Genomic DNA, 23,205 nt, shown 5'->3' on the forward strand with positions numbered 1-23,205 from the left:
TCACTCCAGAGAACACAGTTCCACTGCTCCACAGCCCAATACTGGAGTGCTTTTTGCAATTGGTGCGTGTGCAGTTGGAACGCCTGTGTCATCACTGGGTGCACCTCAAAGTAGCTGAATTCACTAATTACAAAGAGTGTCTATACTTTTGAACATATAGTGTAGCAATAATGGTAAAAGCATTTGATAACTATGTTCTTTATTACTTTTCAGTGTTCTGTATCTGTTCCATCATCGTAAATTACATATTTACTTACATGTTAAGCTTTAATGCACTCAGTCTTAAATCATGTCTAATAATGATTATGGTGATTTAAAGTGAGGCACAAGCAGTCTTTGAAACTTTGAAAGCATTTGAGATGTGTAAGCTGCAAGGTAGATTGAATGTACATTCAGAGTATTAATATTAAATGCATTTACAATGTAGCAAAGAAGGTATTACAATTCCCAATATCTAAATTCCCATAGACTTAGAAAATCCAAACAGCAGAGAAATAACTAAAATGCATTTGAGTTTGATTCAGTATGATGGGTACTTAGTTGTAAAGCGAGGTATGCCTATTCTGTGCATTGGGTTTGCAGAGAAACTGTTTCCCCAGAGGTATATCATAGTTCTAGATACATGTTCCTTTAAATGGTTAAACTTAATTCATAAATAAATAGTAATACTGAACATATATGAATAATGGTGCTAGAAGTTGTGGTTTTCAGGAAAGATGGAAGTGTCTGTGAGGCTTGTAATTCTTGATATGAGAGGGTGAGGTGAAAAAAGACATTAGATTGTATGTAGTTAAATATATATATTCAAACATATTGTTATGCAATATGATAGTTCCCCTTACATTCATGGGTGGTGATCAGGAAAATGAAGACGCAAAATCAGATTACAATATTAAATGACAAAATGTTGTACTGGATTGCTCTATTTCAAGGGTTTGGTATTAGTACCCTGTTTTCATACAGGTTTGTAAAATAAAATACTTCCAGACTGGACGGAAAATGTATTATCTTTTGGGCCAGTCAAGCATTGCGTTTTTTCTTGTAGACATGCTTTGCGATACTTCACAGAATTTGACCTTGCATTGTTCCTCTAGGGCTTGGTGAGCTGTTCATGTGGGGTACCATGTGCCCGCAACCTTTAGAAGTAATACTAATACTTATGCTTCCATATAGAGTAATTGAAGACTAGCCTCTAGAGACCTTCATTTGAAAGGTTTGCCTGTCCAACCTGTAAAAGAAACAGTAAAATGAAAAAGATGTCACTGTAATATCAATTTTCTTACTATTAAAAAGTAAATGTAACTACTAATGGTTTGTTAAAGCATCTAACGTAATGTTATGTTTATGTTTGTCTCATTGTGCTCAACAGTTCTGAAGTATGTAGTTTGACCACTTACAAGCTCTTGCTTTATGCGTTGCCATCTTGCAATCAGACACCTGCTTTGGCGGTGGAACAATCATCAACTCTGATATCATCTACAGCATCCTCCCACACATCATCATCCGCATCTGGTAGTGGTTCGGCTGTCTTCGCCATGAAGACAACAACCTCTTTTGGTACTCTGCTAACTGTTTCAAGACTCTCTGCGTCCTCTTTTGACTCTGCAGTACTTTGTATGGTCTGAGTGACCTTGTTAGTTGCCCCTGTTACTTTCACTTCTGCCTCAGTCAGAGCTGGTGGTTCAGCCTCAGTTGTAACTAATGCCTCCTTACATCTTTCCTTTACTTCTGATGTTTCTGCATCTGCTACTGTTTTGTCAGCTGTCAGTGTTTGTACCATGGGGACAACGGTTGGTGTTTGGACCACGGTTGGCTTTTCAACTGCTGGAACAATTGTTGGTGTTTCAACCATTGTTAGAGTTTGGACTTCTGGTGCTAGTGTTGGTGGGATTATAACAGGAGCTGCTGCTGGTTCTGCCTTCTCTTCTTCCTTTACAGGTGCCATTTCAAGCTCTGTTACCACTGATGATGCAGCTGGTGTCTTTACTTCCACTTCAGTTAGTACTGCTGTTTCTACTCCTGTTACTTCAGGTGCTACTGTTGGTGGGATTATAACAGGAGCTGTAGCTGGTTCTGCCTTCTCTTCTTCCTTTATAGGTGCCACTTTAAGCTTGGTTACCACTGATGATGCAGCTGGTGTCTTTACTTCCACTTCAGTTAGTACTGCTGTTTCTACTCCTGTTACCTTTGGTGCTACTGTTGGTGGGATTATAACAGGAGCTGTTGCTGGTTCTGCCTTCTCTTCTTCTTTTACAGGTGCCACTTTAAGCTCTGTTACCACTGATGATGCAGCTGGCGTCTTTACTTCCACTTCAGTTACTACTGCTGTTTCTACTCCTGTTACCTTTGGTGTTGCTGTTGATGAGTCTATAACAGGAGCTGCTGCTGGTTCTACCCTCTCTTCTTCCTTTATAGGTGCCACTTTAAGCTCTGTTATCACTGATGATGCAGCTGGTGTTTTTACTTCCACTTCAGTTACTACTACTGTTTCTACTCCTGTTACTTCAGGTGCTACTGTTGGTGGGATTATAACAGGAGCTGCTGCTGGTTCTGCCTTCTTTTCTTCTTTTACAGGTGCCACTTTAAGCTCGGTTACCACTGATGATGCAGCTGGTGTCTTTACTTCCACTTCAGTTACTACTGCTGTTTCTACTCCTGTTATCTTTGGGGTTGCTGTTGATGAGTCTATAACAGGAGCTGCTGCTGGTTCTGCCTTCTCTTCTTCCTTTACAGGTGCCACTTTAAGATCGGTTACCACTGATGATGCAGCTGGTGTCTTTACTTCCATTTCAGTTACTACTACTGTTTCTACTCCTGTTACTTCAGGTGCTACTGTTGGTGGGATTATAACAGGAGCTGTAGCTGGTTCTGCCTTCTCTTCTTCCTTTACAGGTGCCACTTTAAGATCCGTTACCACTGATGATGCAGCTGGTGTCTTTACTTCCATTTCAGTTACTACTACTGTTTCTACTCCTGTTACTTCAGGTGCTACTGTTGGTGGGATTATAACAGGAGCTGTAGCTGGTTCTGCCTTCTCTTCTTCCTTTACAGGTGCCACTTTAAGATCGGTTACCACTGATGATGCAGCTGGTGTCTTTACTTCCACTTCAGTTACTACTGCTGTTTCTACTCCTGTTACCTCAGGTGCTGCTGTTAGTGGGATTATAATAGGAGCTGTAGCTGGTTCTGCCTTCTCTTCTTCTTTTACAGGTGCCACTTTAAGCTCTGTTACCATTGATGATGCAGCTGGCGTCTTTACTTCCACTTCAGGTACTACTGCTGTTTCCACTTTTATTTCTGTTGCCTCAGGTGCTGCAGTTTTTGGGGCAGTAACATAAAATGCAGATGTCTCAGCTTTTGTTTCGATGTCTAGTGTCACTGTTGGCACTTCTGGCATTTGTATTGTTGGGACCACTACTGGTGTTCGTACCACTGGAATCACAGTTGTTTTTAATTGGGGTTCATTGACTACTGATGTCAAAAATGTGGTCCCCACTTCTAGGACTTCTTTTATTGATGTCACAACAAGACTCTGTGCATCAAGGTTCTTTTCCTCGCATGTCCCCACCAGAGTTTCTGTTTCAAGTGCTGATGTCACAGCTGGTATTTGTGCTTCCAGTTCTGGCACTGCTGCTTGTATGATTGTCTCTTCTGCTTTAGGCGTTTCTAGCTTTGGTTGTGTTACGTCAACTGCAACTGGTGCCATGACCTTTACATCCTTTTCTTTGGAAATCTCAACTTGCGTTTCTTCCTCTTTTGACACTGTTGTTTGTAGCTGAGGCACCAGTATTTCTGCCACTGTTGGTGTTTCTTCTTGTGTTGGCATTTCCCCCACAGTGGTCCCTTGAGCTACCGCAGGCAGACTGACAGTCAACACTGGCTGCACTTCTGTATCTTTTATCACTGATGGCAGATCAGTGGTTTTTGCATCAGTATTCTTTGCTACAGATGATACCACTGGTGTTTCTACTTCAAGTTCTTTTACCACTGATGTCACTACTGGTGTCTGTACTTCAAGCTCTGTTACTACTGCTGTTTCTAGTTTAACCTCTGTTACTACATGTGTTTCTACCTTTGGTACTGTCACCTCCAGTGCCTCTGCTTTGAGTTCGTTCATTACTTGTGTTTGCACTTCAGGTTGTGTGACTGCTGGTGTCTCAGTTTGATTTTCAGTGACCACTGGTGGTTCTGTTACCAGCTCAACTGATACTGCTGTCTCTGCTTCAGAAAAGGTTGTGGGTGGTTCCTCTTTCTGTTCCATAACAGACGGAGTTTCTGTGTCCATTTCAGAGGCCGCTGCTTTTTCGACCTCCAGTGCACTTACCAGTTCCTGGATGCTTACACACGGAGTGTCTGCCTTCTGGTCCCTTACATCTTCACTGGATTCTTGCATATCTTTTGTTACCATAACGGCAGGCTCACTCACTTCCATTGCTGGTGTGACCAAAGCCTCTGGTTCCTGTTTAACTATCAGTGGAGCTTCAACTTTCACAGCCTCTATTGTAGTCACTGCTACTTTGTCTTCGCCTGATGTTGCTTCTTCATGCTGCTCCGTTGCCACTGGTTCCTCAGATATTTCAGTCCCCTGTCCTTCAGGTTTAGCTATAGTACCTTTCTCTACTTCACATATTTGTTCAATTTCATTAGACCCCTCATGAGTAGATGAAATTATCTGTTGTTTTGTTTCCTCAACATACACGATAGCTACCTCTGATATTGTTTTAGTCACTTCCACAATATCCTGAGCTACTTGTTTGTCTTCTGTGCAAATCTGGACACTTGATTCAGTTTCTTGACTCGCTTCTTGTTTTGATGTATTTATTTCCGTTTGTTGTTGGTCTGTGTTAATTTCAGGCTGTGTTAATTTTAGAGATGGTGCAGCTGCCTCTATAATTTCTTGAGATTCTTTAGCAATTTCAGAAGTAATTTCAGACATTGCTTCTCTTTGTGTGTGTCCATCCTCTGAAGGTGTGCCAGAAGTAACAGCTTCATCAACCATATGTGTTCTTTTAGTCTCTGTCATTGTTGCTTCTTCTACAGACTCTGGAGCTGCTTCTTTAGATGCTGCATCTAAATTCAGTTCAGTTTTTTGATTATCTGGTTGTGTTCCTTCGGTACTGTCCATTATTAATGGTTGGCATCCCTCCTTTGCAGATTCCTCTTGGAGACCTGTTTGCTCAAAGATGACAGGTGCTTGTATATTTTCTACCTGCTTTTCAGCTTCATTAGGAGTTACTGTGTATACTTCATCCTCTGTGCTTTGCTTTGTTTTGTGATCTTCTACAGAAGTTACGTCTGATTCTGGATGTTCTTTTTCGAGGTCCACTTTAACTTCTGGTACATCTTGTGGCTCTTCCACTGCACTAGTTTCATCATTAGTAACTGATGAAAGAGAATCTTGTTCGACTGCTAGGTTCAGCTCATTTTCCTTCCATGGTGGTTCAATTTCCACTTTAATGTCATGAACAGTCTCATCTGCAAAAATTTCACCATTCCCTTCTGCAGTTATAGGTTCAATCTGTTGTGCTGTTACTCCTTCTCTGATTTCCTCTACTTTATCATAGATATCTGCCACATTTACTGCAGTGGCAACATCAAGTACCGTCTCAACAGCTGTCTTTGCCGTTCCTAACTCAGTGTCTTTCACTTCCACTTGTATTTCATGATTATCCACAAAACATAGTGAAGGAACATTTTTCATTTGAACCTCATCTTCCAATTCCACGTCCACAACTTTGATAGAACTGGAGACTGGGCTTACTATACTAATTGCCTCTGTGGTCTCCAGAGATTCTACAGTTGATGCAAAAACCTCAACCGTTCCTTCTGTAATTTCTGAGGCTTCATCCAGAGTTGTCACTGGCTCTGAGACTACAACATTTTGTGTTAGAGTCTCAGCTACTTCAACTACAGTGACTTGAACAACATCCTCTGTGATTTCTGAGGCTTTGTTTATAGAACTGTCTGGTACTGCGACTATGACATTTTGTGCTACTGACTCAACTACTTCAGCTAGAGTGACCTGTTCAATATCAGTAGTTGATAATTCAACATGTGGAACACTTTGTTCTTTTTCAACTTCAGCAGTTTCTTTGGCGTAGACTGCTGGCTCTTCATGCACTGGTTCCATTTCCTTTAATGCCATATCCAGGGGACCCTCTGTCTCAGGAACCTCACTTGTATTCTTTGCAGTAACCTGCTCCTCAAGAAGCAGAGTTTCACCTTGTACTGCACTGATAATTGCCATCTGAACTGATGCAAGTTCTTGATTTCCATTTATTGCTTCTGTTGTATCATGTTTCACTTCTTCTTCCTGTTCCACTGTAGAAACTTCACCCTTTCTGCTTTCCTCCATCAAATCTGCATGTAATTGAAATATGTCTTCCATCTCTTTTTCAGTTTCAACAAGAGGTGGGTAATGCTTGTCTGGTAAAAATGCTTCAAGCAACTCAGTTTTTATTTCTTTGACCTCAGCTGCACAGACATCATCTGTTGCAGGTCCTGCTAACTCGTGTCCTTCTGTTAAGTCCTCAGAGACGAGTTCTGTTGATACAGCTTCCATGGACTCAGATATTCCCTCAACTAAGGCTAAAGGAGAAACCTCTTCAACATCTCCAATTTCCTGAGAAACAAGGCCTGTACAGATGGATGTAGCTTCTGCTTTCTCATGGGCGACTAAAATTTTAGTTTCAGCTGTTACAGTTGACTCTACAATATGTGGAGAAACAGACACAGCTAGAGTCTCTGGGTCTTTGTCTTTTGAAGTGATTGACATAACACTTGGAGTCATGCAAATGGTTTCGACAACTTCCTGAATGATCACGTCTGCTTCTCTCATATCATACTCAAGTGGTACTGGTGTCACATTTCCAGATGTTTTAGGAGATTCTGTTAGCTGGGAGACCGCTGATACCATCTCAGTAGTTTCATCCCCATTAAATTGCTCAGTTCCAGGCTCAGGGGCAGTGACTGCATCAGCTGTCAGCTCTACAAAGTCTTCAGCTAATGTGTCATCTTGAGTTGTCCACTCTGCAGAGGATACTGGTGTTGCAACACTTTCCTCAATAATTCCTTCCTCTGGAATGTCACTGAGTTGCTGATGTTTGCTTATGAACTCTGTCAAATCCTCAATATAATCAGAGGAAATGGGCACAACTGATGGCTTCACGTCATATGAAGATTTCACTGAAGGACTTGTTTCTTTAGGTTTGTCCTCTTCAATCGTGGGTTGCACCCTCTTCTCTAGTTCTGTTTCTTCTCTTGTTTCTTTCAAACTCTCAGGTTCAATTATTTCATATTCAGATAGTGGAACAACCGCTGGTGTTTCATCATCTTCATTGTCTGTCCCAGCATCCTTGCCTGCCTCATCAGATGTTTGTTCTTGCCGATCATCAAACTTCCTCTTTTTACGCCCTGGAATAAGTTTCGTTATAGAACATGAAGATTCATCTTTGGTAATCTCAGTGTCTGAAGGTATCTGCTCAGATGAACCACTTTCTTCCATTCTGCCCTTCCTTTTCGGGGTAACTAGTTTTTTAAGAGATTTCCATGTAGATCCACCTTCTTCCTCTGCAGGGCTCCCTGTTTGTTCGTTGGAGGATGTAAGATGTTCATAATCACCTTCAGTTGAGCTTCCAAGTGGTGATTCAGTTGTTTTTTTGGGCTCTTCACCTCTATCTTGCGTTGCATCTTCAGAGTCAGATGTTTTTCTGGCCCTTCTCTTGTTAGACCCAATACATATCAGAGATTCCCAGGAAACAGTGGAATCTGACTTCTTTTTTGACTCTTCAGGGCTAATATCTGTGATCTGATCCTCCCCTGCAGACTTTGGTTCTTCCATCTTTGCTTCTTCTTCCTCTTTCGTAACCTTGATTAATTCTGTGGAGGAATGAAGCTTTTCATTTAGATTTTCCCCAGGCTCAATTACGTTTGTTTCAGTAGGCTTTGTTTCAGTAGGTTTTGTTTCTCTCTGTCTTCTTGTGGAAAGTTTCCTAAAAAGCCTTATGAGTGGACTTGCTGGTACTTTTTCTTGTTCTTGAGAATTCATTAGTTCTCTCTCAGGTGAAGGCTTGCTCAAATCTCTACCTTCTTCAGGTGTAATGTTAGAGATGTCAAGGCATACGCATGTACTGTCTTCTGGTGCAGCTTCACCCAATTTTTCACCCTCCTCTTTGTCAGTTCTCTTGAGTTCCTCCTCTTTATTCTCTTTTGGTGCTTCATCCCTTCTCTTCTTCCTTAAGCTAGCAAAAATTCCCTGTGTGAAGAATCGCTTAATTGGTGACATGGGTTCCTCAGGCTCAGGGCTTTCTGTAACTTCCTCAGTCTTTTCTTCATCAGGAGTGATTTTCTCATTGTTTTCTGTAATCTCTGAGATTTGACTCACTGCTGTTTCATTGTCTGTCTCAGGAGTTGTGTTACTTTCCTTGGACTCATTTTGTCCATCATCCCCTGTTATGTCCTTTTGCATCTCTTCCTGCTCATTTGTGCTGACAGGACTGTCTTCTGTGGTGTCCCTAGAATCCTCTGAGCAGGTTGCAGCTTTTTTCTCCTGCTCATTTGTGAGTGGTTCCTCTGTATCACTTTTGTCACACTTATCTTTTTTCAGAGTGAACTTAAATCCAACAAATCTAAAGATTTTTTTGAAGCCAACTTCAATGTCATTTTGTTTGTCATCAATTTCGTCCTCTTTTACTGCCACACCATCTGCATTAACCATCTCTTTGGCCAACTCCTCAGTGTTTTCTTGAGAGGTATCTCCCTCTTGAAGATCTTCAGTGGTCTCAGTGTCATCTTCTTTCAGTGTTACATATCCAGAACCAACTGAAATTATGGTAAACATCAGTTTGAAACATTGTAAACACACTTTTATATAATCAAAAATGTAACAGCAAAGGAAGTAATTTTCAAATAAAACAATGGGTATGAACATACCTTCTGCAAGGACCCTCTCCTCGTGGGGGCCTTTTGACTCATCAGCCTCGCTCTCTGTCTTCTCATTCAGGCTTGAGATCTGTCCATTCTTCTGTAGCAGCTAGATAAAAGGTGAAAAAACAACAAAGATACTGCTAGATAAAGCCACTTTATTTGTTCAAATAAAAACATTGTGTTCAAATACAAGTGAGAATCAAGGATTTTTCGGTGTGATTTCAATGTCCAATGTTCATAATATCAAATATTATAAGAGAGACAGTTGCACTCAAAATTATTTAACCCCTACTGAGACTGTAAGATTTTACAAATTCAAGTTTTGATGAAGACCAGAAAGTTTTTTTAAATTATCCATGTATCAGTTGAGTGGCATTTAAATTTATAGTGAAAATGTATGATGATATTTTCTTAAAACAGTCATGTCATAATTATTCAACCCCTTATTTAATATTGTTGGTTTTTAAATCATTGCTTGTCTATAAAGCAGCAAAATTGTTCTACAACACAAAAAAGTCTTTGTGAATATAATGGCAAATGATTTGCTTAAGCTTTGATACATATATAAATCCCACCCATGCTTGTGTTCAAACCCAGCAGCAAATGTGGCAAAGGAAAAAAAAACTCTTACAAAAGAGAAGAAATTTTTTCATTGCACCAAAATTGCAATGGATACAGGAAGATATCCCAGACACAAAGTTTTAAGAGGCAGTTGGAAATATCATATTTAAGTTTAAAACTCATGGTACAGCAGCACACCCACCTACATGTGGAAGAAAAAGCTAAATTTCAGCAAGAGGTGACAGACATTTGAACAGAATAGCTGAGAAAAACCATCACATTACTGCCAAAGACTTGCAGTATGACATGATGAAGACAGGGACAAAACTATCGGTGAACACAATAAGAAGAACACGGCACAAGCAAAGCTTTCATGTCTGGACACCTTGCTGTACTCCACTCTCGACCAAAAAGCACATATATCTTAACTGGGTGACTGGCATCGTAGATTTTTTGAAATACCAGGCCATTTTGTAGAAGAATGTGATGCCTTCAGTGTGAAAATTGAATCTTGGTGATTACTGAATTTCCAAGTCCAAGTCGACCAAAGCTTGATCCAGGGATCAGTCCTGCAATGTCCTTGAGTAGCCATGTCAATCCCTGGATTTAAATCCCATTGCAAATCTCTGGCATGGAAACCACAGAACATTAATGAGCTGCAGTGTGCAAAGATTCCAATAGAGAGATGTCGGAAGCTTGTGAGCACCTACTGGAACCATTTATTGGAGATTATAAAGTGTAAAGGATGTGCCACAAAATACTGAATTTGGGGGTTGAATAATTTTGCACATGGGCATTTGTGGAGAGAATGATTCAACTATTAGCAGAAAACTCAACTTTATGTTCTCAAAATCACATGAACATGTAATGAACCTACTTTGTTTATTGAAGCATTGGTTGGTATATTTTCATAAATTTTATTTATATTACAAACTGCCTTGCACTTTGAGGGGGTTCAATAATTTGAGTGCAACTGTATAAATGCTTATATGAGAATTTTTCATTGGATGAGCTTGACGCTGGCTGTTTCAACCACAGTTAGTTAGCTAAAACACTCAAAACTAGATAAGTAAGTATCCAGACATCCTTTTCATTTACACACAAACACAGCTTGTATAATGTCCATAGCAAAGCATTGCCAATAGAAAGAGACACTCTGGAGCTGCTGTACATGAGCTCAAGTTCAGCATGCCCAACACCAAGTGACAACTAGATGGGTATAAAATTCTCTAGCGCTGGGTTGTGGAGTGATCCAATCTGACCACATCAAATGGTCATCCAAGATCTCAGAGTGAAAAGCCTAAATAGATAATGTAGCAGATTGTAGAAATGTAGCATAAACAACGGCAGACTAAAGAAAAAAATCACTGCAAGAATTATTAAATTTTTTTAACTTGCTGAATTATTTCGAGCTGTTACCCCCTTTGTGGTTACTAGCCTATTGACTATTGAAGCTGAACTGCAAGTAGTCAATTTTTATGTTTAGATCACAAATCTCACTACAGTGCACACAGCTTTTCTTGGGGCTGATAAAGTGAGGCCATGTAGAGTCATAGTACAGAGTCAGAAGTACAATAAAAGTGTGTTGTTTTTCCTACAACTAAGAAAGAAAAGTGCCATTTGCTCAACTTGACTGACAGCATTCAATCAGTTCTCTGAAATTTATGTTGGAAAAACGTGTCAACAATTGCTTCAGTGTTCAGTTTTGTTGGTGATATAAAAGTTCTCATCTGTATTGAGAAAAAAACATCCTTCAAACCCATTTACAGCTCTACTCTTGTAGACTCTATGGACAGTGGAGGCGTTGTGGTGGAATGAACTCAGGTCAATCAATAGAGCTCATCTTTGCACTTCAAAGGATGGAAACAAGGTGGTATTTAAAATGGGTGGAGTCAGCCTGTTCTAGTGTGATGGTGAATATGTGAAGTAATGAGTAACAGCACTGTAACCTAAAACACTGACTATGAAACGCTGTGGAAGGAAGTGTTTGAAATAAATGGCACATGTGGCTCACATATCTTCACTGATGATGTAGCTGCTCATGACGGGCAGAGATGAATCCAGAAGCGTACAGAAACATTTTTGATACCAACCCAGTGTGCCAAAACTCTCTAGATAGATGTTGATCATGTGCTGTCCTGGCAATCAAAATGTTTTTTGTGACGAAAATGAAACTTAAAAGGCCTACAAACCAGCAAGAGGTGACTATAAATGCTCTCTGCTTAGATTCCCAGCATTTGTTTATAAATATGTACCACAACTTTGTAGATGTTATTACATGCAAAAAATACACACTTAAGCACCAGACACGAACATAGTTACTGAACAAAACTGTTTTGGTGCTTCCAAATTTGGGCGGTGTAATAAAATGTACTACACTTTCTGTTTGGTTATCTAGATATGGTTGAAAATAAATTTATACTGTAGCTGGAAACCTGCTATTTAAGTCCAAAAGCAAGATTTCCATTTCAAGTGTGCTTTAGTGCAGATAATGCAATGTGTGTTCACTTCACAGTGGCAGGTGGTGATTCACCTTTTCTAATCCTGTTTAAAACTTTTTCAAGGTGATTTTTTTTAAATTGTTTGCATATGAGTAATAAATTGGAACCTCACTGAATAATATGAAAACAAAATATAATGTATAGTATTATCATTAGGTTCTGCAATAATTCAAATGACTTGATGAATTAATCAATCAGAAATAGAAATAGCTGTCATCTCTGAAGACATGGAGAGCCATCAGACTTCCTGTTTGTGGCTGACTTCATCAAGTTTAACACAGAAAAAATCAATGAAACTGCTATTTGGGGTTGCAGCTGGAGGAAATTCTATATTTCCTTTGGGAGAAGACTGCCAGAAATACAGCACTGCATTAATGAGGTACATTAAGAGTGCATATGGGTTTTGTCAAACATGCCTATGTAGAGATGGAGTTACACTGAAGTAAAAGGAAAATTTAGAAATAATTAAATAATATATTTAAGATAGCACTTAATAAATCCCCAAAGGGAAATTAGTGTTCCAGTAACATACATACACTATATATGTATGTATGAATATATATATATATATATATATATATATATATATATTATATATATGAAGTGTTTTGATGACTATCCACAGATGAGTTAGTATTTATAGTTACTTATAGTAGTTCATTTAAATGTTTAAATAAATAATTTGACAGTTATCTAGAACTACATTCTAATTAAGCCGGTCTTATAGGGTTGAACACGTGCCAAAACTGAAGAGAGATTCTGCTTTAGTGGGTAACCGCTCAGTTTAAAGCTTACATCTGAGTAGGATATCAAAAATAGAGCACTGTGTTCATTCATATTGTAAGTAAACGTTCATATATTTACTGTTTCTGAACTGAAAGTATTCGTGAAGACTGTATGTAGTCTAGGCTACGTTTTCATGCAGGCTAACTGGCACCATCACAGCACCATCCACTGCAGTGGCTGCAGCAGCAGAAAAAAAGCCCAGTAAGTTTTTTTTCCCTCGCAGTTTTAACCGCAGTTTTAACAGCAGATCCACAGGAACGTTTCCCTGCCTGTACCTCCGTTTGAAACGAGCGCAGAGTCCAAACCATCAGGCTCTGATACTGACTCGTGCTTTACCTTATCCTCCGCTCCGCTTTCCTGAGCTTCGTCCTGTCCCGCGCTGGGTTCGGTGACCGTGTCTCCGTCCTGTTTGCTGTCCCGCTGCGCTGAGCTTATTGCCCCCATCTTCAACCCCCTGTCCCGAGACGAGATCCACGCGTTAGCCGCTGGAAGGAAGGAATATCCAGGGATGAGTCGTGGTTATTAGCCTCGTCCAGCGCGGTCGGACTCCCAACTGGTGCCGCTGACTCGGTGCACGCGCTTTTTTAGAAACCATCCTCCCCTCGCTATCACATGCACAGGGCAGTGTCCCGCCTCAGCAGCAACATCGGCAGGGGGGAGATGGTGACCCGAGATGACTGCAGAGAAAAGCTGCTGGCTGTGAGGGCCTGGACTGCACGACTGCAGGAAACTTCTCCTCTGTCTCCCCAAAAAGTGTAAATAAAAAACCAGACACCCCTTCTGACCAGTGATTCAGCTGCACAGAGAGCTCGCAGAATCTCCACAGAAAAGCACTGTCAGTGGAGCAGCTGCTCATGAGACTAAGGCCACTATGCCCAATGCCAAGTGTCGGCCAGAGAGGTATAAAGCCTCCAGCATTGGGCTGTGGATAGGAGCCGATTTAGTGAATCTGGGGCTTGAAGCAAAAGACAGGATTGTGTCCCCCTATTACTTAAAATAGTCAAGGCTCTGGGCTTCTGTGTGGCACAACCATCATTTACACTGCGAAATAAATATATCTTGGCAGGTAAAATCAACACAAAACTAGTCGATATATATTTTCTATTTTTAATTTTGAGATTGTTGTAAAAATAATAAGCCATTATTTAACTTATTTCTATATATTTTATTGGTAATTTTATTTAATGAAAGCATCTGCCATTTTAGTGAGATAATCCGGTACAGAGTAATGCTGAAGTAATGAAATTACTTTTCCCAGAACAGAACATAATCCCATTATGGTTTGAGAGAAGAATTAGGAACGTTTGATGGATGTCTTTTTTTGAGTTAGTACTACAACACATACTAACAGTAAGGCTAGAATTATGTAGGTCTGCTGAGCCTGTGCAGCACTACGTTCTGACTGAAAAAAAAAACAGTTAACTTTGGTAGTGAAGCAACAAACTTTTTGCTTTTCTCCTTCTTTTTGTGTTTCTTGAGGATATCTTTATTTGATTTTCTCTCTCAACAGCCAAAAAAATCACACCGAAGAACCTCCTCTTCATAATGCAGATGATTTCTTAGTTGCCTTGTTCATAACAGTGTGTGATTATGTACTTGTGTCATCATAGCAAAGTCCATTATAACCACGATCGAAGGTAGAAAATAATGCTATGATGTATGTCAGCACTTTTCTTATTGGACAGACTTGATTTTGGGCTTAAGTTATCACTACTTTGTGAAATACCCCTTACAAATCAATAATAGAACATGTAGGAAGAGAAAAAAATTTCTTTAGAACAGAGCTATTAGGATAAAACAACAAAAATAGTGCCATTCAGTCAGAAAAGGGAATAAGAACACACCCATGGGGAAAACAGGAAAACGTAACGCATAATACAGGGAAAGGGCACAATAATATAACATAACAGAATGAGAGAGAAAAGATAAAAATATATAACTGGGACTTCAAGACTGGGCGGCACGGTGGCGCAGTGGGTAGCGCTGTCGCCTCACAGCAAGAATGGCCTGGGTTCGATTCCTGGCCGGGCGACCAGGGTCATTTCTGTGTGGAGTTTGTATGTTCTCCCTGTGTCTGCGTGGGTTTCCTCCGGGTACTCCGGTTTCCTCCCACAGTCCAAAGACATGCAGTCAGGCCAATTGGACGTGCTAAAATTGCCCCTAGGTGTGAATGTGTATGTCTGTCTGTCTGCCCTGCGATGGACTGGTGACCTGTCCGGGGTGTGTCCTGCCTTCCGCCCGGTGGCAGCTGGGATGGGCTCCGGCGCCCCGCCGCGACCCAGAAGGATAAGCGGTTTAGATGATGTATGTATGTATGTATGACTTCAAGACTGAAAGGGAAGAGATGCTATGAGTTCTAGAGTTGAGCAACCGCTGCAATGACTTCCCACCCATGGAAGAGTCTTGAAACTTGGACCATGACCACATGATCTGAGAGTACAAGCAAGGGTGTAAGGATGGAGTAGCTGGGATAAATAATGAGGGGTAAAATCATGAAGGGCTTTAATGGTAAAAAGAAGTATTTTGTACTGTACATGTAGCCAGTGTAAGATATAGAGGATGGAGGTGATATGGATGCTTTGTTTGGTGTATGTGAGAATTGTAGCTGCAGGATTTTCAACATACTGTAATCTAGAATCATAAATATTCTACTGCGTTACTAGGGGTGTCCCACAGGTGTCAGTTTTAGGTCCACTACTCTTTACTACATACATGCTGCCACTTGGCCATCTAACACAGCATCATGGTTTAAATTTCCATTGTTACGCAGATGGCACTCAGATCTATGTCAGCATCAGCCCTGCTCAGACTACACCACCACCTGCTTTATCTGACTGTTTTGATGACATACAGTCATGGATTAGTATGAACTTTTTAAACCTAAATGCTAGCAAAACTTGCTTGCTTTTAATCAACTCCAAAGCACTGATATCTAGTTTATCTGTACTTGGCTTCAATAGTGATGGGATTCTGGTAATGCCTTCCTTCTACATCCGCAATCTCTCGAGTTGTTTTGTCCCCTCCTTGGTCATTCATATCAATTCTTTGGTTAAGACAGCATTTTTCCATCATCATTATATTGCTAGTCTCCAGCCATGCCACAGTCTAGCAGATTTAGAAATGCTTGTGCAAGAATTAGTGACATCACAGTTAGAATACCGTAATGTTCTTCTATCTGGCCTCCCTGTCAAAGACTGCTAGGATCTTCACCTACTCTAAGAAATCTGACCATATTACCCCTATCCTTCTTCACTGGTTACCTATTACATTGCAGTACAAGCTTCTTCTTATTAAAGGTAAAGCTCTGCACAGCCTGGCTTCTCAATACTTTGTTGAGTTTCTTCATCTATATGTCACAGCCTGTACCTTAAGATCACGTAATATAGGCCTTCTTCATGTTCCAAGGTTTAAATAGATCTTTATGGATGGTCGATCATTTGGTGTAGTAGCTCCCAAATAATGGAAAGCTCTCCCCAAGTGTAGTTGGGATGCCTCCTATCTTTCCTCATTTAACCCTTGTGAGGTGTTCATGTTTTTGTTACTCAGTGGGTCTGGTAGACTCACCGTATTATTGTTTTTTTATTATCAATACAGCCATAACAATTTATGTAAAACATTTGTGATTAGTTTGAGTGCTGTTTGTGATCCACAACTAATCATTCAACATAAGTACCTGATCTCACTAATTTTCTTGTGGCAGAATGCAATCAAATCCTCACAGTTATGTTCCATCATCTAATGTAAAGCCTTCCTATAAGAGTAGAATCAGTTACTGCTGCAAAGAGGAGGGAAGATTAACTGTATCAGCTGGTTAACTGAAGAAAACCAGCCCTTTCACTGTCATGCAGCAAAATTAACACCTACTGGATTTATAAGTCCAGCTAGACACAAATGACCACGAAGAGTTCATTTAACAGTAGGTGTTCATTCAAAATTAGAGATTTCTCTCTGCAGCTGAAGACTAAATGCTTTACATTCTGAAGCTTGGCATCCAGTCCTACTTGCTTGGTTTCCTGTGATTATTTCTAGGCTACTGTCTTGAATATTGTTGTTTATTTCTATTTTCTAGCCACAGTAGATCAACTAGAACAAATCAACATTTTTTCGGGATTTATCGGTGTCTAAAGAAGTTTGAATGTGCATTTTCCTGCTAGGAATGAAGGCTGATCAGTAGGCTTTACGTTTTTAGCTGGACTTAGCTTTTTAACAGTGTTTTTCTTTTATTGTTTTCGTCATTAGGACTTGCATTTATGTTGCAGTAGAACAGAACTAGCAAAGCACGTTCTCTGAGCTGTGTATGTGCTCCTGTTACTGCCTGGTCCAGTGCAGCCACTACAGTACAGCAGTGCTGAATATCAGTGTGGTGCTCCTGCTGTAGTTCGCATGCTTTCCTGGACCTGCCTTTCTTTATCTGTGTAAATCACTGTAGCCCATTTGCATTTGCTGTTCACCCTCCTGTTGACTAGCAGCATCCAACAGCTTTACCTGGTCCTCAGCTTCTTCATTTAGGGTTTGGGCCCAGATCACTGTAAAGCTGTTTAAGTATATTGTGAAAAACAATTCTGAATAGTTTTTGTGTTATGTTAAAGAACATCAGAAGTATTGTAACTTCAATCGATCTACTAGAGCAGGGTGTTCAATCTTGTCCGCAACTGGCTGGCGTGGCTGCAGGTTTTCATTCCAACAAAGTAGGATCACACAAGATTGATAATTGATTAAAGAAGTGTGCGCTCCTGCTTGTTTGGAATGAAAACCTGCAGCCCTACTGGCCACAAGATTGGACGCCACTGTACTATGGTCAAGAAAGTACTTCAGAAAACTAATGTTACATTACTTTTCTTGCTGGTCACTGGTTGTACCCATATGGAAATCTGATGTTTGGCCCTATATGCACATATGTCATAAAGGAATAGGCATATATTGTAAAATATATGTATATTTATGTTGCGTACATATAAGTAAGTATCAAATATTGGATATCAATATCAAATATTGCATAATATATTAACTATACATACATGAATTAAAAACACCCCAATACTGTTATAATTGTTGATATTTTATCTGTTTTCTTTAAAATATTCAATTATTTAAATGAGTCAGGAAAAAATGTTTTCAATTATTTCATGTTTTTATAGCTTACAATGTGTGTTTTTAGAATTTAGTTACAACTAATTTTTACTTCATTAGGAAATATGTGGAAGAATCAAAGAAGATGCATAAAAACCTTATACAACATGAAGCTATGATATATGGGTAATATAGGCCATCCATATATGAATAATGTTTTCTGTCATTTCATTTTAAATATATGTATTGTACATTTATGTTTGTATTTGTTGGAATATGACTAACATCTATGCCCCATATTCGAAAATGGCCAATTTCAAATGTTAGTTTATACGCTATATTGCCAAAAGTATTCACTCACCCATCCAAATCATTGAATTCAAGTGTTCCAATTACTCCCATGGCCACAGGTGTATAAAACCAAGCACCTAGGCATGCAGACAGCTTCTACAAACATTTGTGAAAGAATGGGTCGCTCTCAGGAGCTGAGTGAATTCCAACGTGGTACCGTGATAGGATGCCACCTGTGCAACAAGTCCAGTTGTGAAATTTCCTCGCTACTAAATATTCCACAGTCAACTGTCAGTGGTATTATAACAAAGTGGAAGCGATTGGGAATGACAGCAACTCAGCCACGAAGTGGTAGGCCACGTAAAATGACAGAGCGGGGTCAGCGGATGCTGAGGTGCATAGTGCGCAGAGGTCGCCGACTTTCTGCAGAGTCAATCGCTACAGACCTCCAAACGTCATGTTGCCTTCAGATTAGCTCAAGAACAGCGTAGAGTGCTTCATGGAATGGGTTTCCATGGCCGAGCAGCTGCATCCAAGCCTTACATCACCAAGCGCAATGCAAAGCGTCGAATGCAGTGGTGTAAAGCGCCACCACTGGACTCTAGAGCAGTGGAGACGTGTTCTCTGGAGTGACGAATCATGCTTCTCCGTCTGGCAATCTGATGGAGGGGTCTGGGTTTGGCAGTTGCCAGGAGAACGGTACTTGTCTGACTGCATTGTGCCAAATGTAAAGTTTGGTGGAGGGGGATTATGGTGTGGGGTTGTTTTTCAGTGAAGGGAACTCTTAATGCTTCAGCACCAAGAGATTTTGGACAATGTCATGCTCTTAACTTTGTGGGAACAGTTTGGGGATGGCCCCTTCCTGTTCCAACATTACTGCGCACCAGTGCACAAAGCAAAGTCCATAAAGACATGGATGAGTGAGTTTGGTGTGGAAGAACTTGACTGACCTGCAACCTGATAGAACATCTGACCTCAACCCGATAGAACACCTTTGTGATGAATTAGAGCGGAGACTGTGAGCCAGGCCTTCTCGTCCAACATCAGTGACTGACCTCACAAATGCGCTTCTGGAAGAATGGTCAAAAATTCACATAAACACACTCCTAAACCTTGTGGAAAGCCTTCCCAGAAGAGTTGAAGCTGTTATGGCTGCAAAGGGTGGGCCGACATCATATTAAACTCTATGGATTAAGAATGGACTGTCACTCAAGTTCATATGCATATGACGGCAGACGAGCGAATACTTTTGGCAAAATAGTGTATTTCACAAATATGTCCATTGGTGATGAATATAAGTTATATATAAGAGAGATCCACAAATGCTAATGTATGTCATATATTTGAAGTCCATATTCTGCAATAGCCCTGCGATGGACTGGCGACCTGTCCAGGGTGTATCCTGCCTTCCGCCCAATGACAGTTGGGGTAGGCTCCAGCACCCCACTGCGACCCAGAAGTATAGGTGGTTTAGATGATGTGTGTGTGTGTGTGTATTCTGCAATATATCAGATTTCTGTATGGGTATGTTTTTGGTGATGATTTTCTTTTCTTAATAATGGATAAAGGATCAGTATACACATCCTAAATTCTAAATAACAATTAACAGACACTGATTTGGACAACTGATTCTGAACCTGAATCTCTGAAAGAATTGTTTATATGTCTTACAGCAGGGGTTGCACATCCCATTCTTTGGGACCCCACAGTTTGCCCATTTTTTCTTTTTTGCTTTTCCTCATCTAGCACACCTGATTCATCTGCTCAATGAATCAGCTCTTTGTGTGCTGGGTCACGTGTGTTAGAGTAGGGGAAACACAACCATGTGCAGAACATGGTGCCCCTGTGACCAGGATTGGGAACGTCTGCACAACAGGCACTCAGGAAACTGAAGATGTTACTATAGGAAAATTGTGGAGCTTAAATTGTCTGCTGTAAAAACACAGGCATGTTCAATTACACTTTACAAGGACAAATCACAGAGAGATCCTGAAAGAGGAATTCCACCAGGTTTCAAAATTTCTGCATTGCTCCGACATTGCGATGTGAACAAAGTCTTTCAGAGCAGTTTGATGTGAAATGGATCATTTTAGAGAAACTTACTGACATGGATTTCTTTACAGTGATGGCGACAGGAACCAGGAATCGCAAACACAAATATAGACATTTTATTCACTATCCAAAACCACCAGTGAACCTACGCGGGTCTTCCGTCTCTTTTCATGTGTAATGTTGATAATGGTAAAATAGTACGAAAAAATCTATTATTTATTTACTTTTATTTATTTTAGGTCACAATCTTCTCAAAACTTATCATAAAATAATGTGTCAGGCATCAGGCAGTGTATTCATAACCATTTCATGTAATATCTTTCTGTGAAGCATTAAACTCTTCAGATGTCTGGTTCCTATCACCATCACTGTGAAACATCCTGACTCTGTTTCTGCACAGCATTTTGCATTAAACCACCCTGAATGACTTTGTTCTTAGACATCTAATTTTGCAGAAATTTGGAAAAATCAGTGGAATTCCCCTTTTAGCAAAGTAGGCCTGCATTGAGTTAAGTTTACAGCTTACACTCAAAGAAGTAAATGTAGCCTATGTACACATCACAGATAGGTGTTATAACTAAATTAATTTTGCCTTGTTCATTTAACACACACACACACACATCATCTAAACCGCTTATCCTCTGGGTTGCGGAGGGTGCTGGAGCCTATAACCAGCGGTCATTGGGCAGAAGGCAGGATACACTCTGGACAGATCTCATTTAATATAGTCAGAAGAAAATGAAAAATATGGTAGTAACTCCTAGCTAATGTAGTACAGCTAAAGCAGCATAATGTCTTAATATATCACTTTTCACTTATTGTTATGTTTGCAAAACATAGTCAAGGAAGAATCATTTTAGAAAGTTAATATGGGCAAATGTTGTGGGATCCATGTCAAGAGAAACCTAGAGGCAAATTATATTACAACATCAGAACTTTTTATGAGTAAATAACAAAGGCTGTTGATTTTTACTATTGTTTTTGGTGAGAACTGTTCAGCTGGACCCTTGGGGTAGAAAAGGGTGAAGACTTCAAATATCTCTTGTAAACATATTATGTAATAGGCTTGTGAGAGTGGCCTGTTATTGGGTTCATCTGTGGGGGAAATGAGTCCCATTATAAGAGCCATTCTGTGCCTGCTCTCACATTAAGAGTAGAGCTTAATTGGTCAGAGGTCTTTTGCTCATTTGGAAGACCAACAGTCCTGCAGAGGCTAAAAATCTTGACAGCAAACTTTGGTATGCAAAAGAAAATATTTTTAAAAAGGGAAGACATGATCCCCTGGACACAGAGTGAATTGAGATCAAGTGACTGGTCAAATGTTATTTTGGAGAGAAACAGTCTTCACCATAATGAAATTTTGAGATTAAACAAGGCCATGTGAACCAGGCATCACGAGCATGGTAAACAACTTCCCTCAAAACGACCTGAAATGGTTCTCTTATGTACCTAGTCCTTCAAGGACTTCTCTGATTATTCAATTTCGAACCAGAAGTAAAGCACTGTTTCATAGCACATAAATCTTTGTAATCTATTTACTTTTAAGTTAGGAATGGAGTTTTTTTTTAAAAGCTGTATAGCACTCAGTGGTATATCAACGTCAATTCTACCTATCAGTTATGAGGAGAGTATCTCAATTTAGATCTTACAAAGTTGAATCCAAAGTGATTTATGCTGTAAAACAGATTTATTTCAATTATTTCACACTACCATTTTGGCTCACTGATTGTCTGACATATTCAGGAGATATCAACTGACAGAACAACTAAGCAGACAATGTAACGTTATATCAAATGGGTCAAAGTCACTTATTAGGTGACAGCTGGCCAGACCTGAGCTGTGCCATCTTCTGGTCTGCTGGTAGGCCTTTTGACCACAATTCCTAATCTAGCAGGAAACAAACACATCAGTATAAAAGGTGAAATGATGTCTGCTGTAAACCATGATACACTGATTTTGAATTTGCACTGGAAGTCAAGGCCATCACCCACCCTGGGGGACAATGAATAAATAGTACAACACTGGTCAGGTCACGTTCCCCAGAGTTCATAACCCCATGCAGTTTCACAGGAAACGCAATGGAACATGTGTTGTGTGTAGGAATATGAGTTAGAGAATCCCATAGAAATGTACCACAGTGACTGGAAAACTGAGTCTCAGATGAGGATGAAGGTCGGAGTGTTCGAGCTGCGTAACCTCCTCTGGTTCCTGTTGGATACTGGGCAATTTCCAACACATCTACTGTTACCACTGGCAGTAACTAATAAGAACAGGCTACTTTGCAGACCAAGGACTATAATCTGAGGCCTTGTATAGATTAAAATAATCAGAATGTTGTATATTTATAAGCAAACATTAAATATGTGGAGTTTATTTATAATTTGTTAGGTGAGAATGCAAAAAGTGCAACAGGTACCTGGGCTGGTATTGCAGAAACTTAAGAAAAGTTAAGAGCTGACAGCACAAGATTTTTTACAAATTTTTATTACAGTAATCAAAATAATCAAGCTAGTTAGCCAGACAGCTGTGTTAGCTACCGTTACTGACGTAAAAATCCTAATAAAACAGACACACATTCACGTTTTGTCTAGTTAGGATGTTTCCGTAATACTGTTTTCTTATCTGGAGGATCAGATTATGAACTTAAGAACTGTTGTTCTGTAATAGCTTCTGTCCCAAATTCAGTCCCAACTGAAGTTGTCATAAACGACTAAACATCTAAGATTTCAGAGTTAAGAAGTTTCTGTAATATGAACCCTGGAGAATAATTCTGTATAGATAGAAAATGTACAGGAAAACAAATCTGCAAGCATTTTGTGAGTAAAGTATAGTCCAGCTAGCTCCACTCATGTGGAATGTTGTGCACTTAACAGAGGTAAATATATAGTGGCTCCAAAAAGTATTTGGACGTTTTAACCATTGGTTACTGAAGTTCTTTAGGTTACTTCATAAAATGATATTTGTTTCAGAGAAAAACACTTTTAGCACAACATCAGACTGATGGTAGGCTCTGTATAGA

The 23,205-nt window shown here is 39.9% G+C and overlaps 1 protein-coding gene across 1 annotated transcript; it reads right to left on the bottom strand.

Moving 5' to 3' along the window:
• Nucleotides 1-728: 728 nt before the first annotated feature.
• akap12a (A kinase (PRKA) anchor protein 12a) lies at nt 729-13,344 on the bottom strand. The gene is made up of 4 exons (XM_036592632.1): nt 13,110-13,344; nt 8,932-9,031; nt 1,398-8,820; nt 729-1,228 (listed from the first exon to the last, which is right to left on the bottom strand). The coding sequence occupies exons 1-3, from the start codon at nt 13,215-13,217 to the stop codon at nt 1,430-1,432; spliced, it is 7,599 nt and encodes a 2,532-aa protein (XP_036448525.1). The 5' UTR covers nt 13,218-13,344; the 3' UTR covers nt 729-1,228; nt 1,398-1,429.
• Between the last annotated feature and the right edge of the window lie 9,861 nt (nt 13,345-23,205).

Source organism: Colossoma macropomum, unplaced genomic scaffold (genome assembly GCF_904425465.1).
Source record: "Colossoma macropomum unplaced genomic scaffold, Colossoma_macropomum, whole genome shotgun sequence".
NCBI lineage: Eukaryota > Metazoa > Chordata > Actinopteri > Characiformes > Serrasalmidae > Colossoma > Colossoma macropomum.

Excerpts from the sequence above, each read along its gene's own strand:
- akap12a (XM_036592632.1), bottom strand. The coding sequence starts at position 13,217 with ATGGGGGCAATAAGCTCAGCGCAGCGGGACAGCAAACAGGACGGAGAC. Across the intron at positions 9,032-13,109 it reads AAAGCGGAGCGGAGGATAAG|CTGCTACAGAAGAATGGACA; the intron begins GTAAAGCACGAG and ends CCTTTTATCTAG. Across the intron at positions 8,821-8,931 it reads GGAGAGGGTCCTTGCAGAAG|TTGGTTCTGGATATGTAACA; the intron begins GTATGTTCATAC and ends CCATAATTTCAG.